We start from the raw sequence: 19,465 nt of genomic DNA on the forward strand, positions 1-19,465 counted from the left end.
GCTGCATCTGTGGTGAGATTTTTTTTTTTTTTTTTGCCTTGGCATCTGCTCGGTTCAGCTCGGTCTCCTTTGCGTGGCTCCGTCCAGTTAAATGGTGCTGTTGGTGTGGGGGCCCACGCGGGTCTGGAGGAGACACTTGGCTGAGCAGTCCACGTTCATCACAGGGATAATGGAGCTGCGCTCGCGCGCGGCCGCGGCCCGCCGTTAGGGATTTGTCCGCGGCCTGTTATTACATCTCTACTCACTTAAAACACGACCGTCTCTCCAGAGATTCACCTGCAGATAAATCCTCCGTCCTGCAGCTGGACGGGGCTCTCCGTGAAGATTTCCACGGGCGTAACGACGGCTGATTTATGCCGCTTCCGTCGGGCCTGAGCCGGCCTTCCTCTGGATCTGGTGTCATGGGAGAAAACGGGCCTTCAGGAGTGCCAGTCACGAAATGACGGTGCCACCCCTGCAGCTGACCACAGCGGAGCTGGTCCTGCTCCTACAGGAGGTCACTCACTGAGCCTCTGAGCTGCGGACCCGAACCGGCGACCCAGTTTGGTCCAAGATGACTGCAAACACACCTCACCTTTTGAACGAAAACAACCTGGTGTCCACGACAGAGCATCGGTCAGATCAAAGGTCACAAAAAAGAACACACCCTCTGCCATTCTGTCAGGCGAAATATTCCAAACACTTAACATTTTATTTTTGTTACAATTCTGGCATAAATAATGTTGAAAAAAAATCTGTAAAATATCTACAAGAAAAACAATAAAATGTTCAATAGCAATTTTTCCCCTCTGAAAAATAAAACAAAAACATTTTTTTATTTAATAAGAATATTATAGGCCTAAATTCAGAGAGAACGAAAATCATTTTTAATATAAACAGAAGAAATGAAAAAGCAAAAGGAACCGATGCCACAATTTAATCCTATTTGATGCTAAAAACCTAAAAAGCAGAAACAGAAAAATAAATCACGTTTCACCTTTGCTTATTATTTATGACACCCACTGGTTACGTCATGACCTCTATTGTAGATGAAATAAAGGCTGTTGCATTAAACTGTTAATGAGAATAAAACTAGTATCTTAAATGTACCCGTTCAACAATACGTTTGGGTTTCAAAAAAGAGCATTTTCATTCATTTTGAGACAAAAAAGTGAAATAAAAACTTTTTTTCGTTCATTTTAAATAGAGACCTGCTTTGGTGATGAAGAACCCCTTGTTCCCGCCGCGTCGCTGGATTCCGGCGCCATGAAAACCTGTCAAACCTGCAGGATGCTCGCAGGTCTGAGGAAGAGGAAAGGATATCTTCCTCGGGTGGAATAAAAGGAGCCCTTTCGCCTGAGTTATGGCGCGGCTTTGGCGTTGTTGAGAGGGGCACATGCTGCTCCCTCTCCCTCCCGCCCCAGAGGAGGCGTCGTCAGGGCTGATCTACGGCCCGGCTTTGCGTTAGCGTTACGGAACACAGGATCAGCCCGCTTCAGGCCCAGGACAGCTCCTCTGTGCGCAGAGCTGCGGCCTCCTAAGCGCTCGCAGAAGCACCGTGATGATCCACAGACTTTTCCCCCGCACATTGAACTGCAGCTGCGGGAAGTTTCACGCGTAAAGACGTTCGGATTGCCTGCAGATGAGATTCTCTCACTCCTCCCTGCCTCCCTCCCTTCCTCCCTCCCTGCTTCCCCTCATTTACCCCACATACCTATTCTGGTATCTCACCACACGACTAAATTAGACCAAAGATGATAAGAGCACAAAGCATTATAATTCCGCCGGGCTCCTCCTCCTTCCAGCCATGCGTCCTAATTAATGGGACACCCCCAGTCGCAAAAAGCCCCGCACTGGACTGCAACAGAGTCAAAGAGTGAAAGGGAAGAGGGCGACAGTGCCACTGGAGATAATTGATTACCTACCAATCAATGATAACTTGTTAGTATTCGTCAACTCTGTGGACTTCGCCATTTTCAGGGAGGCCTCTCACTCCTGTGGACCCGCGGATCCGGGACCGGCTCTCCGAACTCATCGGATTAAGATTCGCGCTTGCTCTCTGCGCTGCTCACCCTCCGGCTTCCTGCTTTGACTTCGATTCCAAACTGTTATGTGACTTTCTTCCCAACATCCACGCGTGTCTTTCCGCCTCTAAACTCTGCCTGAGACCGACGATGACATCCAAAGAAGTGGCCAAATGTGATGCGGGGGAGCACAGGAGGAGAAGTCCTCTGGACCACTTGCCGCCTCCTGCCAACTCCAACAAGCCGCTCACCCCCTTCAGCATCGACGACATCCTCAACAAACCATCGGTGAAGCGCAGTTACACCATCTGTGGCACCGCTCATCTCATCTCGTCTTCCGAGAAGCACCGCCCGTCCGGCATCCCCCTGTCCAGCCGCGCGCTCCTCACCCAGACCTCCCCGCTTTGCGCGTTGGAGGAGTTAGCCAGCAAGACCTTCAAGGGGCTGGAGGTCAGCGTTTTACAGGCGGCGGAAGGTAAACCCCCTTCTTATTATCATTATATTTAGTATTAATGTCTTCTTATGCTCCTTTTTTTAAACTTCAATTATATTTCTTATATTTTTTTGAGACAGTTGAAGACTGGAAACTCATTCAGAAATGATTATCATCGTTATTATTATAAATATTTGGGCGAGGTAGAATTGAACAAACTTCCTCACATTTTTTCTTTTATTATCATTATTTGTTTTTATTTATTTTTTTATTTGCCCTAATTTCTGCGTCACGGGGAGTTTTGTGTATTTTCCCTGTTTTTGCGCGCAGCGCTCAGCGCACAAGCTCTCACGATTCTGACGCAGATTCTGCTTCTTCCCGCAGGCCGGGACGGCATGACCCTGTTCGGACAGAGAACCACACCGAAGAAGCGCCGGAAGTCTCGGACCGCCTTCACCAACCACCAGATCTATGAGTTGGAGAAGCGCTTCCTGTACCAGAAATACCTGTCGCCCGCAGACCGGGACCAGATCGCACAGCAGCTTGGTCTCACGAACGCGCAGGTCATCACGTGGTTTCAGAACCGGAGGGCGAAGTTAAAACGGGATCTGGAAGAGATGAAGGCCGACGTGGAGTCGGCCAAGGCCATCGGCCAGGTCCCGTTGGACAAGCTCGCCAAGCTGGCGGACCTGGAGAAATGCGCCAATGGCACACTGGGCCACCCGCGAGCCGAGTCCCCCGCGCGGGGAGGCCAGCAGGAGCACGAGCTCGCACAAAAACTGCGGACGTCGCCGCTGTCCCCCTTCTCAGACCACACAACAAGTAAGGAGTGCTCAGAGGACGAGGACGTGGAGATTGATGTGGACGACTGATGGCAAAACGCGCAGCCGGGGGGGCGCAGACCTGCAGAGACGACCCGGGCGGAGCGCGCAGACCCTCCGGAGGACTTGTACACTCACTGCATAAAATGTAAACCATGAGTCCGAACATGTACCAAAATGTAATGACTTCGTATCGACACAGATCCACAGTGACGCATGAAAACGCGCAGATCCTTGACAGGACCGGTCTCCTCTGTCGGACAAAGCAATATGTAATAACACCGTCATGATTAATTTACAGTGTACTCTCAGCACGTGCACACACTCACCTGTCCTCCTGACCCACACACCTGGATGAGCGCGCTTGTTTGTTTTCCACACACATTTTGCATGAAAATGCATGTTTTGATTTGTGACCATTATCTATTTATTTCCCCCCTTTAAAACAAACAAAAAAAACATTTTATTTAATTGTTTTTCTGGGAGTGAAACCACTGCTCCCCTGATGATGACGGTGCTGATGATGAAGAGGCCACCTTGGACCCGAACAGTGAAGGCGTTTTCGGGGAGAAGCAGCAGCTACCACCGTGGTGTTTTTTCTTTTTTTTTTCTTCTTCTTCTTTTTTTTCTTTTTTGTCTTTTTTATTGTTTGGATACCACAGATTTGGAGTCAGAAATGTTTTGTACACCTGGAAGTGCCTTTCTAAAATCAGGACATTATTTGAAACCAATGCACAGACTGTAATGTACATAGGCTACTATGGGAATAAAATTTGCTTTTGGGAATATTTTTCCATGTTGTAGTCCTTTTTAAGCACAGATTTCCAGCGTGTCCGCCCTCGGCAGCGGTCCGCTCACAGTTCTTACCCCCCCTTTGTGTCCCTTTCCCCTCAAACGCTCCAAACATTTTGTGGCCCGGAATCTCTGCGCCTTTCACGTCCTAAATGCGTATCGTGGCTTCTTGACCCTCAGACACGTTTCTCCATTCGTGCTAAAAATTTATGTGAGAAACACAAATCTGGAGCCGAAGGGGAGGGAAAAAAGAGAGGAGGATGCCACAAAAAACGCGGAGTTTTTGGGCCAGTTTCCCCGGGCCTTTACAGAGCTTTTTTGTTCCGCGGGACTGGGCCGTAATTTTGAGCGTAAAGCATGAAAAGTGGGGACAAATGAGCAGCGTTCCCTGATGGGACGCGCCACAAAGGAGCAGGGCCGGTCCCCCGCCGGCAGCAATACTGAGACAAGTGTGTCCCACCGCACAGAAAGGACGCAAACGTTTGGAGGCCATATGGTTTTTGAAATTTCCTCACAATTTCAGACAATTTGATGGATTGAGTTAACCCTCCCTTTAAGCAGTTTAACTGGGCGCGAACAAAGGCCATAAAGCCTACATAGACTCTCCCTTCATGAGGGCATCTGCGCCTGTTAATGTCTAGCCCCCTTTTCTTTGCCTGGCGTTTTGAACAAGTCAATGAATTACAATGAAAGTGGCCCTTTATTTGCGAGCCGCTTGTCTTTATCCGCCTTTTAGCTTCCGAATAATATGTTTGACTTCGGTCCAAGAACATTTCCCAAACAAAAAATGGATTTTGTTGTGCGCAATGTGGAGCAGCCATGAAGTGTTGGAGCTCTGACGCTTCTGCCAAAGTCTGCTTAGGGAGCCTTTTGTTTGTCTCCTTCTCATCTTGGCCCTTTTTGGGTTTTTTCTTTTGTCTTTAAGGAGTTTAATGGAGCTGAAAACATGTTGATGGGAGAAAGAGAGTGTCCAAAAGAAGACCTGAAAAGACGACCTCCCGTTTAACCCTCTTTGTTTAAGGAAGGGGTCCGTTAAGCTGTTTCTTTCTTCTTTTTTTTTACAGTGTTTGCTTTTTGAAGCTATTTAAACACATCTAGTTGAAATATTTTGTTTTTCATTTTTTTTAACTAATTGGTTCTTATGAGGAAAACATTTCTGTAAATTTCTCATTTTTACTTTATTTCTAGCAGAGTATACAGTGACAATGTTTTCATCAAAACTGTAAATAAATGACATCACGACACAAAGGTGAATAATTTTCTAGATCAAAATGTTTCCATAAAAATAGAATGTCAGGTGTTTAAAACTTATAGAGAATAAAAAGGTTCACGTCAGATCGGGATGTTTGTGAGCGCGAGCCTGCTCTAAATCTGACATCTTTCTGAAGGCAGTCCACCATGATGGATCCACTTGCTTATTTTATGAGGCCTTGTCAGGCGCCTGCTGATAAGTAATACTATAGTCTGAGGGAAGGCTTCGTGGTAATTAATATGGAGGCTTTAGGTGTATTTCAGTATTTCACTCCAAGATGGAAAAAATCACTACTTCAATCGTCCGGAAAATTGAAGTTTGATGCATGAGTCCCCGCTGAAACAATAGTGCGACCGCTCTCTCTTCATCCCGCCGCTCTCTGTCCCCCCTTCATCATTAGCAGAGAGTCAAAGTAGCGTCAGGAGTAAGAGTAAACTGCACTTTGATGGATTACTTCAATGTTTTCCACCTTGTCTGCAGAGAAAGCAAGCAAAGAAGAAAAATCGCTGCAAAGGCGCATGTCTGCAGCCCTGTTATTACAGTCCCTTATAACAATAATTAGAACAGTTATTAGCGCGGGATAAGTACGGAGATCTTTTCCCCTTTTGCCTGCAGTTAAAGCAGTCTATATTTCTAAATAGAGACAAAATGTGGAGTTGTAATCATCAGGCTTCCTGTGGAGCCAGTTAATACTTCAAACTTCAATTTTACGGGCGATTGAACTAAGCATGTTCCTGACAGAATTGATGTATGTATTAATTTCCTTTAACTGTTGATTAATTAGGCTGCGCTGAAGGCCCAAATGGAACGGTTTATTTAGAAATTTGCATATTAATCAAATTCTAGTTGATCACTCAAATAATCAAGCTGGAGGAGAAGGGGAGGGGGCCGAAATGTGTCCAGTTAGGCCCCGCCGCCCGCTGCAGCTGCTGCGCGCCTGGCGCGCCGGAATCAAACATCCACCAAGAGCCAGACAGAATATTCGGACGACGCTGCTCCTTTTGCAGCAAATGCTAATCATTTTCATAATCCGGTTGCATGAAAGCAGCCGGCGGCGCCATGAACAGGTGAGTGTCCAAGCGCGCATGCGCGTAAACCTGAATGTTTGGAAGCAGGGATGAAAATTCTGCAGGTTTTGGTCTGTTTAGAGGGAGGCCTAAACATTCAGACTGTTCTGCTTGAAACTGCAACACACGTTCAACCAAATGTGAGGAACGTCTCGTGATCATGTGAATTCAAAAACAACAACAAACCTGTGAAAGCCGAAGGTTCTGTGAGGGATTTGTGTTTCAGAAGAGTCATCCTCTCCTGCAGAACCTGACAGAGGAAAAGTTTGGCAACAATAATAGAGACTCATCTGCTTCTGGGGACACAAACAGCGGCACCTGCTGGTAAGTTTGATACCTGCAATTGATTTTTCTTCCTATTAAACATTAAAAATGATAATTTTCGTTTCATTTTTGAGACACACTAATTCATTTGAATAACCAGACTCCTCTTTTTTATGACTCTTGCAGTTGACTGAGGTTTTGTTGTTCCATTTAGTTCAGTTTCCAAGCTTATTTTTTGTTTTATATTTTCATTTGTTTTATTGCGCTTTTACAAAATTTCATGATATCAATATTTGAGGATCTTTAAACGACAAAATGTAAGTGTTCTGTTTTCTTCTTAGTTTTTCATTGGGCGTTGGTTGTCATTGGCAATTCTGTAGTTTGTCAGAAAGCTGAGCAGGATTTATGCAAGAAGAAAAAAAACTTTAATGAAGCAACAACAGAAAACAACAAACAATGGAATTCATGGGTTAGTTATTAATATTGTAATAATGCGTGTTTTAAGACACTCTGGGTGATACAAAGACGTTTCATTTACTCAATTAAAAAAAGAAACAGCACTAATCCTTTTAAATTCACTAATTTGAACCTCCGTCACCCATTCTCTGTTGTCCACACATCTAAATGGACTTACTGTTACAGGAATGACAGAAAACAAAGAGCTGCTCACTTTTTATTGAATTAAATGGAAACGTTACATTTTTTACTTTTTCAGTTTGATTCAAGAATTTGAGATTGGGGCTGAAGGGGGATCAACATTACTTTTTTTTTCCTCAGGAGAATATTGTCTGTGGTGGGCCATCAAGCCTTGTAAGGCCTCCTCTAAACCTTTAAGTGAAGGTCCATTTATGTGTTGTTGTTTTTTTCAGAAATCTATAATAAGGAATAATTCCTTTAATTTTCTTTAAAGCAAAGAAAAATGATTCATCCCACCGTTTTCTCTTGATGTCAGTTTGCTAAGCTGCTGTTACACCATGGCAACATTTTGATCCAATCCTATTTCAGCTAACTTGTGTTCTGTGAAATCAGCCGGAGGTCTTCAGAATCCGCAGAGCAGGCTGCCGTCCTCTGCATACCAGTGGAGACAACGGATTTTGTTTTTAAAACAGAAGTTAATGTGAAGTAGATCCACGTCGGTGAAACACTTCAAAAACTGTGAAATAAAACCATTTACTGCACTAAGCAGTGGGTGAGGTGCATTATGGGAGTTGCTTTAAGGAGTTATTTGCTGCTGTTCTATTTTATTTTCAAAAACACTGGTATTTGATTGTGTTTAAATGTTCTTCTGGAAGCCATTCCTCTTTTTAGGTGTATTAGGAAAGATGAGAGGAAGGCCTCAGCGTGAAACACACAGCCTGCTACTGTCAGAGTTACACTCTTGATAATTAATTGGATCAGTCCTTCTAACAATAATACTATTTTTAACCCTTGTGCTATCTTAGATGACCCCACCCTCACAATGACGTGTTCTCCCTGCCGTGACAAAGGTGGATAAAGGTGGAAAGATTTCATGTAATCCATGGACACCAGTGAGGTTCACAAATCATTGAAGAAAAAAGGTTCAGAGCACTGTCTAGTGGGTCTAGATGACCCAACTCCCAATGTTAAAGTGCCTAGGATTACACAAGGGTTAACAATACTCTGGAACTTTTGGTTGATAGCAGGCACACAAAAAAAGTTATTGAAAATACATTATAATTTCTTTTTAATGCTCAAGTTTGAAACAAGAAAAAGTGTAGAGTGAACAATACAAAAAAATAATAAAAAACAAAAATAGGTGGATTCAGAGGTAACATTTTCACATCAGGACTAGAAGAACCACCCGTGCTTTGTCGTCTTCTGGCCTGAACTGATGCTGCAGAACCCCAGGAGGACCACAGTTCTCCCTGCAAATCTTAATTTTGAACTCAAGCTTCACGTTTGCTTCAGTTTCTGAGAAAAGCTGAACCTGTCGGGCTCCCCCAATAAAGAGTTTCTCCAACCCACAGTTCTGCTGCTCAATCACAGAAACAGGTTTAACTCAAATGTTGGTCCAAACTACAGAACAAAGAGAGCAGGTGAGAGAAGAGAAGATACAGGAAAATGATGCTGCTGCTGCCTGTGAGGCCTGCTTTAAAACACATCTGATTAATGAAACAAGTCTAACTCTGAGCTGGTCGGTGTGTTTGGTGGGTTATTATGTCAAACAGAGAAATATGTTCATCTTAACAATTACTGAAAACATTAGAAAGAACAGCTTGGTTATTAAAGTTGAGTATTTACTTGTGGGATCCTAGATTTATACATAAATCTTTGGGGAGACCATCATATCACATTTTCCAGCAGCATCAATCTCTTCTTGAAACTCTGGCATCTGTTTTGTTACAAAAAAGATGAGTGAGAGCAGCAGAGACAAACAGCTGACTTGTTTGGCGTCTGTTGCAAATATAAAGCAGAAAAAATAAAATGGGAAATCACAAATAATATGTGCAGCACAATTACACAGAACATTTTGTATGATGTTAAATATTAACTCTGTGTTTGAGCTTTTATATTTTATTTTATTAGATCAAAATCAGCCTTTTTGTTGCCCAAATTGATTCAGTCATCCAAAAAAAGGAACAGAAGAAAAACTAAATACAAAAAAAGTCTGATTTAAACATAAAATTATTTCTAAACACAAATGAGATGTCAGTATAACAACACAATTGAGAAATAAAGCTAAAACAAGGTAAAAAAGAAAATACTAAAAATGTGAAGAAGCTTTTTAAAATGTTATTTTGTAAATTTAAATTTTACATAAAATTCAAGAATGTCTGAACCTAACTGTAGTAAAATAGAATGGAGAAACGGTGGATTCAAGCTCAGTTCTTACACACACAGAGGAGGCCACATCATGGACTGGCAGCATTTTTTCTTTTTTGTGTCATTGCACCTCTACTCCACTCATATGTAAAACACAGAAGTTCTAAGTTATGCAAATGACTGTTAAGTAGTATTTTGTAAACAAATAATTTCGTGCGATGTTTAGATGTGAAAAAATGCTACATTTAGTTCATAGTTTGGAACTGTGACATAAACAACTTTTTTCTCTTTCAATAAAACAGGAAAAAAAAACAACGATTTAGGGATTTAAAACGATTTTTTCCCATTTTCTAATAACACGATGCGTCTTAGTAAACATTTTCTTCTTCTTTCTTTTTCTTAAAACGGCGGCCATTTTTGTAGTTTAAATCCAAAAGTAGATGTGTTTCCGTCGCGTGGATGACGTCACCGATGTTGGCGGTATTTTGAAACGTTAGGACGTCTGTCCTCTTTTGCACTGTGAAACTGTGGATTTGATCAAAGGATGGTAAGTTTGTTTTGTGTTTTAGCCCTGTCACTATTCGGATGTTATTTCACACGCGCGCGCGCATCTTTGTGTCTTCTCACACCGAGACAATTCCCGCGCGGATAATGACGTACGTTAGTTGCTGTGTAAATGAGCTAACTCTGCTCCTCTGTGCTCACCGGTCCCTCCTGGCCGCTCCGCCCGCGCGGTCAGGCTGGTGAAGCGGCTAGCCTGGAGGTGGAGGGTCCGCTGTCGGAGGCCGCTCAGGCGGAGCTGCTGGAGCTCTGTGAGGAGCAGTTTGCTCACCTGGAGAAGGTAAGGAAACTCCGGAGTAACTTGCTACTGTTTCTAGAAGTTAGTCTGTGCTGTGAGACGTAACTGCGCGCGTGTCTGTGTGTCGCAGCTTCAGAATGAGCTCCTGCTGTGTGAACCACACTTCAGTGACAGCCCGCAGGAACAGGTGAGATCCCAGCAGCTTTTTTTTTTATATGGCAGGAGGGTCTTCTGATCTAATCATGGAACTAAAGAAAAGTCACTAAAAGAATAAAGAAATAGTGATGGACCAAATGAGGACAGAAGGACAGTTTGGAGACCAAATTATAGTCATATTTGCTTTGCTTTTTTCTTTCTAAATAACAACAGATTCTCCTACTCTGCCAATAATCTCAATCACATACTGAGCCAACGCTCTAATCTGTTTTAAGTAATTTAGAGGATGAAGAGAGTTGGGCTGTGTGGCCGAATTCCCACCCTAACCCCTACATAGTGCACTATATAGTGCGTTTGCCATTTTGTAGTGTTGTCCAAATTTATAATTCCAAAATCGAGTGCCCTAGAAATTTCCCAGAAGTCTCTGTGAAAAACTAGTGTGCGAATATAAACCACAATGCATTGCGTCGGAATGATTTTTGCCAAAAAAATGTATTTAAATGTATTTTTTAATAAATGTTTTTATCTTCAGAAGACAGTGGACCCAATAATCGTCGCAAAACGCTCACGATAGATTTTGACTGACAAATTAATGACGTCTTATTCGCCGTTTGAAGAAAAAAAAAGTAGCGAGCATGGTGTAGTTAGGGGTTGGGGGGGGGATTCGGGCATAGCTTTGGTGTGACAAAGAGGCAGAGAATCATGGGAACCGATGTCCCATTGTCACGCCCCCCGGAGAAAGAAGAAAGACATGACATACTTACTAAATACATTCAGACTTACTAAATAGATTGACATGGATACTCAGAAGTAGCTGATGATTGGCGTCTGGCGTGGAGCATTCTGGGAGTCGCATCATTTAAAGGAGGTGTAACGCAGCACAACTAACCTGGTTCTGTTTTAGATGTAGAAGAGCTTCAGGTGTTTTCCTCACATGTTGGGGTTTGCTTCATAACAACATCCATGACCTCCATAGTCCAGAGGCTAAATATGTGGTTAAAGCAGGATCGGCTTAAATTGGAGGGGAAATAAAAGTGGAAATTTGTGAACAGTTTTAAATTCAGAAGAACACACCATAACTTGAAGGAAATATTGCAAATTTAAAGAAAATAAACAGCGTTTTCTTACCAGGAGGTTCCTTCTTTAAATTGTGGTTTCACTGGCAGATGCAGAATAGACTGATGGCAACGGAAGCTGAGCTGAAGAAACGGCAGACAGAGGAGCCTCAGTGTAAGTCCTCCATCCTGACTGAGAAAGCTGCCACCTCTTTCCAAACAGAATCCCTGCTTCAGGACATGGAGCCTAAAACAGTCTGAATCCAGGACTCAGTTAAATTCAGAGGAAATGGCAGTTGAACCTGATCAGCTTTTTCCTTTCTTCCATCAGTGCTGGCAGGAAATCCAGACATTTTGCTTCACGCTGGAAAAGAGGAGGTGCGCTGACCCATCACAGAAGAAAAAGAGCTCCCAGTGTCTCCTTTTTTTTTAAATTTTTATTCCACTTTTTGTCCACTCTGCATCGGCAGGTGCTGAAGCTGTGCTCTCAGCTGGAGACGGTTCTTTCTTGTTGTCAGGCAAAGAGGGACAAACTGCGAGAGACGAAAGAGCTGTGAGTCCACCATCCAGCGCCTCCCAAACACGCGTTGCTCAGATACGCCTGACTCCTGCTTCTGAACTGTCGTTTCTTAGAGAACAGAAATGGCTGGAGGAGAAGACGCAGGTGCTCAAGGCGGCCAAAAACCACGTTGAACAACTTCAAAAGGAAAAGGAGGACATTTCAGTGCACAGGTGAGATGGTGGATCGATCGGATTCAAAGCAGATGTTTTCACTGTCGAAGCTGGGAAAAGAAGCGCTCCAACAGAAGGAGAGATGACGTTGTTGTGCGTCCAGCATGCTGCAGGACATCAAGGAGAAAATCCAGAAGATGAAAGCGTACCAGGAGACGCTGATGGAGTGTCTGGGAGACATCCTGGAGAAGCACGTTCCTCTTCCTCAGATGGAGGCTGGCCCCAGCAGGAGGAAGAAGGTGCAGTGATGCAGAGATGTGAGGAGTCTCATGGTGTCTCCAGTAGAGCTAACAGTCCTTCGTTGTCGCTGCAGAGCGCGGACTCCCAGATCAGCCAGGAGCTCGTTTCCCTCAGTGAAATTCTAGAGGTGAGTTTGGAGCCGTGGAACGCTTTTTTGAGTTTAGATATTACGTTGTTATGAAATCAAAAGCTAAAAAACAAAATTAGCATTCAAACAAGTGAAAGAGGATTATTCCTCTGTAAGATTTCACAAAAGGGCTCAGGGTTCAGCTGCACACAGGGTTTGCTTCGTTATGGGGTATTATTCTGGTTTATTATAGGGTTGTAACAATTAATTGATGAATCGATTTCTATTCCTACAATCCAACTAGATCACATGTCAAAGTCAACTCCCCGGGGGCCACATCCGGCCCGCCAGATCATTTTATATTATAATTAATGGCCCGGCGAAATGTAGCGCTGATAACATATTCACTACAGATCCCATAATGCAGTGCTTCAGCTGCCCTGGAGAACACTGACACTAGAAAAAGTTCATTTTGAAAACACTGAGTTTGCGAGGCGCTTTGGTAACTTTGAGGAACGGAAAAGGAATTTTGAGTCGCTTCGTTGCCTGTTTGCTGTCGCCGTGGAAACGGCTGCTGTGCAGATTGAGCTGCAGTGTTTGACACACTGAAGGCAAAAAACGACACCGCGGAACCGCACCGTTTATTCTACCTGCAGAAATGCTCCAGCTTGATCCGTGTGCGTGTTTGGTAGCACGTCTGTATGAGGAGCTGGTCTCCGTGATGAAGACTAACAGCACAGCAGACAGGAGTCGTCTGACTGATGAGCCTCTGCAGTCCATCCTGAGAATCTCCACAACACAGAAGCTCACACCACACACAACCCAACAAAAACTGATGACACAACAGCAAACACAACAGAATCTGACTTACTGCTGAAAAGCACTCATTTGATTCATATTTTCAGGTTTTGCTTGTTTTGTTATGCAGCATATTTGTGTTATTTTGACAGGATATGTTTTTATGGAGAGCAAAATGTAAGTTTATTTTTTTTATCTCAAATGACATAAAAGTGAGAAAAGGTCGATGTGTTTTTCTTTTAGCCTTTACTTAATTTCTAACTTCTATAATTTTGACAGGAAATATTTTTATAAAGAGAAAAATATGTTATTTAAGGTTTAAGTTGATTTATTCCAGAATATGTTTTCTGTCTATTTTTATTTATATTTAAGTTTTAAAAGTTTAGTTTTATTGTGTTCAATAAGTTTATCCTTTTCGACCCGCGACCTTCAGCGTATTTTGGATTTTGGCCCCTAAAGCAATCGAGTTTGAGGGCCCTTGGATCTGTATGAGGCGAGTTTTATATCCAGTTGATGTACATCATTAATATAGTTTCAAAATGAAATGAATCAATTTTAATCGATACTGGAAAATACCATTTAGATTGAAGTACATCTAAAATGTGAATGTGTTTGGTAGTAATTCCTGTTTATTTGTTGGTTTGTACACATATTTATTTTACACTTGAAAGAAACAGAAGGAAATTGGGAAGCTTCACTTGCACTGTTGTGCTGTCTTATCATGCTCCTCCCTCCTCCGTGCTCCACAGTATGTCCAGTTGGACTCGATTCCTCCTCTTACAGATTTTCTCAGTCGCTTTAGTACAATTCGCAGATCAGAATTTAAGTTTGCAAATACGTGTGTGCATTTCTCAAAACAATTTGCACAAACAGCAAAACACTATGGATTTCTTGCAAAAGCCTGTAACTTGCTCAAAATCTTTAGTTCATCTCTCAAAACTAAGTCTTTATGTCATTGAACATGTCAGTGCCATCAGAATGTCAAGTCCTTGTGTCATTGTCTACGAACAAGACAGTCAAAATACTTTGTCATGTTGTCAATATAACTGTGTACTTTAGAGGGAGGTTCTGATGTAAACTATGGCTAAAGTTTGGATGACATTTATTGTAAAATGTAAGTTACACCTTTTTTGTTTGATTGCAAGAGACTGGACGAGATTCACATTTACACTTTTATTGTTCATATTGTAATTTGTTGACAGACCATGTCATACCAACATAGAAAAACCCACTGCAAACAGTAACACAAAGGGGGAAAAAAGATAGGACAATATCCTGTCCAACAGTACAGGCAGTGCAGTAGGAATTGGTGTGGTCTTCCTACACCTCTTGTCATTCCTGTATGTTAGGCCACAAATTCTCATCCACATCACAGCTAATATCCTCTCTTGCAATGCAGTGAAATATGTTTGTCACTTTATGACAACTTGGTCAACCATTTTGCAGTTAATGACTTATACAATGAACTAATGACTAGGTGTTTTGAGGAGTAAGACTATTGCACAGTGAACTATATAATACATTTTGATCAACATGACATAAATAATTGATAATGTGGCAAAGAGCAGAGAATTGTACATAATCATTTGCATGGATGTACCAAAGCCTTTTGCCGTCTTGCATCTTGTTCAAAGAAGTGAGAAACTGCTTATATGATGTGCACAAGTGACATCATGATGTGAAGATTGAACCAATAGTTTTGGGAATTTCATTCTGATCTGAGAATTGTACTAAAGCGACTGAGAAAAACTGTAAGACTTCCTAGTTTGTCCGTCAGTGTTGATCTGATTCTCTGCAGCTGCTGGTTCGTGGCAGACCTGATGATGCCTTGTGCTGAGGGGGCGGGGCTTTGGGTCCGCTCTGACGACTGCTGTCCATCATGTCCCCCCCAGGTGCTCATGAACAAGGCTCTGCAGTCCCCACACGACCCCTACGTCATCGTGGATGAAACGTTCTGGCCGCCGTACGTGGAGATGCTGCTCCGTTACGGAATGGCAGTGAGGCACCAGGAGAACAGCTTCAAGATCCGTCTGGGGGCGTTTTTCTGAGACGGGGGCTCTGTCAGCCTGTGCTGCGGCTGGAACACACCTGTGTGCTGTGGGGACGCCTGAAGACCAGCCGGTCTGTGCACCGGCAGAGCCGCTGAACCTGTGAGGGTAGCACCGTTTGAGGTTTTTAAGGTTCTTCGAGTCATCTAGAGATGATTGAGTCCCTGCTTTTTTTTTTTAACTTCAAACTCGAGTGCTCAGAAAGTTGTCTTTTTCTGGTTTGTTTGTCATCAGAGGCGCTCCTCGCCTCTTCTGGTTTAACTCTTCATGAGCTCTAAAAGTCTGCCCGCCGTTTCTTCAGCTCAGATTCTGAGGTCAACAGTTTCTTCTCAAATGTCCTGATGCTCCTCTGCTGTGTACATATGTAGACTCTGTTCATATTTCCTGTGTTTGTATGACTGCTGTAGTTTAATATACATGTATGTTGGTTTTGGTGCTGTTGAGACACAAATAAAGGAAAGAAATGTCTGACAGCAGTGATGTGCCTGCAGTTAAAGACAAAAGAGGTGCTGCAGAACCTTCTCACCACTTCTGTTCCGACTCATCTTCCTCATCTTCATCAGCCTTCTGCTTCTGTAGTTTAGGTTAAGCTAACTTCTCCTTCCTACCATTTAAACAGGTTCCTACATTTCCTAAACACTGGCTGGAGCCCACGAGGAGATTCGGAACCTCAAAATGACTTTTTTGTGCTCCTTTAGTTAGAAATTAATTTCTCAATTAATGATTCCATTTAAAATTTAAAACATGCATTCTGCAGATTCATCTAAAAATTCATATTTTAATTCTGTTGTTTCAGTATTTTTTTGATTAAGTCAAAATCCTGTGCTGAAACCGAATCTCTACTTCTGTTTCTTGGAGGCTTTGGGTTTTCTTATTACCTGTAATCATATCTGTTAAATCAGGTCAGTGTGAAACTTTCAAATCTGCTCCTTTCTCAGTAAATGAGACGCATTCAGGTTTGAACAGAAATCACAACTGACAGCAGCCTCCTTATGACAGCTGCATCTCATGTTTGATTTATTCTCCAGTACTTCGTGAAAAAAAAGTACAAAGTCTTGGTTTTTAATTTCTCTTAACTAATGAACAAGCTGTTTTCATTTTATCTGCACCGCTGTGTGAAATAAATGCTAAACAGTAAAAGTTGTTTTTAATAACCAGGCCCTCCAGATGTTTTCCCAGTTGCTCGTCTAATAATTGAATCATTTGACAGACTGATTTCTTCAAACTTTTTCTTTTGCTCTATAGTCTATTCAAACAATGTCAGCTACTTCCAGCATACAATCTTTTTACAAACTCCCCGTCACTGAAGGGCTTGCTTTGCTGGGCCATTTCCAAAGCCTCAACGTAGCTAGTTTCTGTCACAGCTTCACTGGATTTAGCCATTTTTGTAGACATCTGCAGTGCAGCATGGCCTTGTTGTAGTTGTTGGAGCTTATTGTTGCGCTTCATGAAGGTAAATTTGTCACAGTTTTTATGATTTGGAAACATTGTGACGATTTATATTGAATTCTTTGAGCATTTCATTTACATGCTTACAAATAAGGCACATGACTTTATCCAGCCCATGAGGTACGACAAAGTAACCATTTGTCCACTTGGCTTGAAAACGCCTTTTCTTCTCGCCAACACGTTTTTCCTCATAGGAACCTGCTCTGGCTCTCTTTTATTGAGGGCCACAAAAATTCTTCCCACGGGTCGCGATTGGCCCCGGGCTGCACTTTGTGCAATAAAGTAATCCTACTGGTCTAAAAGCAATCGAACACATGGAAGCTGTTACTTCTCTGCTTTGTTTCAAAGGTGGAAGAGGACTGGGATTTTCAAAATAAAATAATACACTTTTTTATAAGGATATTTCAAAAAATGGTGAAGATAAGAAAAAAAATGCAACAATAACAGTAATAATAAGATTAGTATCTACAGGGTTGGTTTTATCCATTATCTTCTTTGCTAATTTGGCTTTTCCTTTCAGAGGGTGCCAAAGTGAATCTTCTTCCTCCATCCAATCTTCTCTGGATCCTCCAAACTCACACCAACCACCCTCATGTCTTCCTTCACTGTACATCCATGAATTTCCACTTCAGTCTTCCTCTCTGGACTGTTGAGTCTTGATACTTAAAGTCCTCCACCTTCTTCACCTCTGCTCCCCTGATCAGCTGTATGCTGTCCAGTCATTTGGAAAAACCTCCTGATCTCCCAAAGTCTGTTCCATCTCCTCCCTAAATGCCCCACAGCACTCTTCCTTTTTCCATCTTCCACCATTTGGTTCTCTTCCTCTTCCTCACCACCAGTGTCCTTCTCACACTACCATCCAATACGGTCTGGTTACACTCTCTCCAGCCACCACTTATCTTCATTGACCTCTTTCAGATTCCGTCTGATCCAGATGTTTTCAATTTCTTTGGTTATCCCTCCCTATGCTCCTCTCTTGTTTTGGAAAAATGTCTTCACTGACATTTCCATTAAGCAAAGTCCACCACCTGCTGCCTGTCTGCATTCATGTTCTGAACATCAAAATTCTCCACCTTGTCTCCTCTGTTTCCTTCACCCTCATGTCCATCAGAGTCTCTTTACCCTCCAGAATTTAAGTGAGAACATTTAACATGACATCTTCTACTTCCAGCTTCTGACTCATCGCCCTATTGGACCGTGTCTTCACCAAAACCCCTCCTTCAGGATCTCCCCTCCTCTGTTCCTCATTCCATCCACACCATGATTAAACAGAGTGAAGAAGCTTTGCTCTCTTTCCTTCTGGTCTCTTGAACACACAGAAGATCCACCTTTCTTTCCATCATCAAAGTTCCTTCTCGTTTTCCGCTCCTGTCTTGGTGTTGGTTGTTGTTATCTCGGGCAGAGACTGATCCAGCTTAAAGTTCTGGTTATGATTCATCTTTGATCTTGTGTTCCTAACAACCCTGAGCTTTTCCCAAACCAAGGACCAGCTTATGAAAGCAGAAGATTGTGCCCCCTTGTGGTTGGGTTTATTTTTTCAGTCTTCGTTTAGTCAACTGTTGAGTTTCCTTTTAACATTTCTAAACTCACACAATATTTTATTTTAGTAGTATTAACTAAAATTTTGCATTCAAATTGTGTGAAACATATTGTACTATTAGAATAATCAATTTGTTATAAAATTGTTAAAATTATTTTTTCCCCCCAGCTTTATTGAACATAACATTAAAGTACAAAACACATCAAGAAATCAAATAGATCATCAGCCGCAACAATTAATGCCATCATTCCAAACGTATTCAACCACATCAAGTAATAAACATAGCAGAATTATATCAAAAATAGAACTTGTTGATAAGAAAATAAAGTATCTTCAAATATATAAAAGAGAATACAAAAAACTGTTTACAATACAAAGTTTTCTTAGAGGAGGGGATTACATATCAAACAAAAAAATTGTTCCAGTGTTACTTGCTTTTGGGTATGTTGATTTTTTTTAATTTATTCATAAAACTGAAGCATCTCCATCTTAAATACAGTAAAATTAGGAGTTGTTTTTTTATTCTGCACTTAAAATTTGGATAGGAGAAGTAACAAAGTAATACTATGTTCTACTTTTTTATCATCAGAATTGAAGTATGTGAGGATTAGTTTGAAATGTATAATAATGTTACAATTAAATTTGATGTGTACAAAATGGTTCAAAAATTCACGGGAAATATTACAAAAGTAGAAAAGGTGAAGAACTGATTCAGGAAAATCAATACAAAAGCTACAATTATTTTCTATATTTGAGAATTTGTATATAAACATATTTGTGGGGTAAATGTAATGTAGAATTTCTTTTATGTATTTCTTTAATTTTGTTTTTTATACAAAATGTTTCTGGCAGTAACCATGCTTTTATCCAATTTATGTAATTTAAAAGATTGTTCCAAAAGATTACTCCTTTTGGTGTAATGTTTCTTTTTTCACTTAAAGTATTACGAATATATTTGTTGTTGCACTTTTTATTGAGAATATCAATACCCTGCAACAGACTGGCGACCTGTCCAGCGTGTCCCCTGCCTTCGCCCACAAGTGGCCGGGATAGGCTCCGGCAGCCCCGTGACCCCGAAAGGGAAAAGCGGTATAGAAAATGAATAAATGAATATCCATACCATTAATTATTAAAGGAGAGTCAATTTTAGAGGTTTTTCTGATAT

At 41.9% G+C, this 19,465-nt stretch overlaps 2 protein-coding genes across 2 annotated transcripts; both read left to right on the forward strand.

The window, feature by feature from the left end:
- The first annotated feature begins 1,678 nt into the window (after positions 1–1,678).
- Positions 1,679–4,045, forward strand: lbx1b (ladybird homeobox 1b). Its single transcript, XM_004066184.5, has 2 exons — positions 1,679–2,478; positions 2,821–4,045. The coding sequence occupies exons 1-2, from the start codon at positions 2,154–2,156 to the stop codon at positions 3,306–3,308; spliced, it is 813 nt and encodes a 270-aa protein (XP_004066232.1). The 5' UTR covers positions 1,679–2,153; the 3' UTR covers positions 3,309–4,045.
- A 5,780-nt stretch (positions 4,046–9,825) lies between these two features.
- On the forward strand, positions 9,826–15,779 carry cenpk (centromere protein K). Its single transcript, XM_004066183.4, has 10 exons — positions 9,826–9,963; positions 10,156–10,257; positions 10,346–10,402; positions 11,538–11,601; positions 11,758–11,804; positions 11,897–11,979; positions 12,060–12,158; positions 12,262–12,397; positions 12,472–12,525; positions 15,156–15,779. Exons 1-10 carry the CDS (start codon positions 9,961–9,963, stop codon positions 15,309–15,311), a joined length of 801 nt encoding a protein of 266 aa, XP_004066231.1. The 5' UTR covers positions 9,826–9,960; the 3' UTR covers positions 15,312–15,779.
- The last annotated feature ends 3,686 nt before the right edge of the window (positions 15,780–19,465 follow it).

The sequence above is a fragment of the Oryzias latipes genome, chromosome 1 (genome assembly GCF_053564925.1).
Source record: "Oryzias latipes strain Hd-rR chromosome 1, Olatipes_Hd-rR_3.1".
NCBI classification, from domain to species: domain Eukaryota; kingdom Metazoa; phylum Chordata; class Actinopteri; order Beloniformes; family Adrianichthyidae; genus Oryzias; species Oryzias latipes.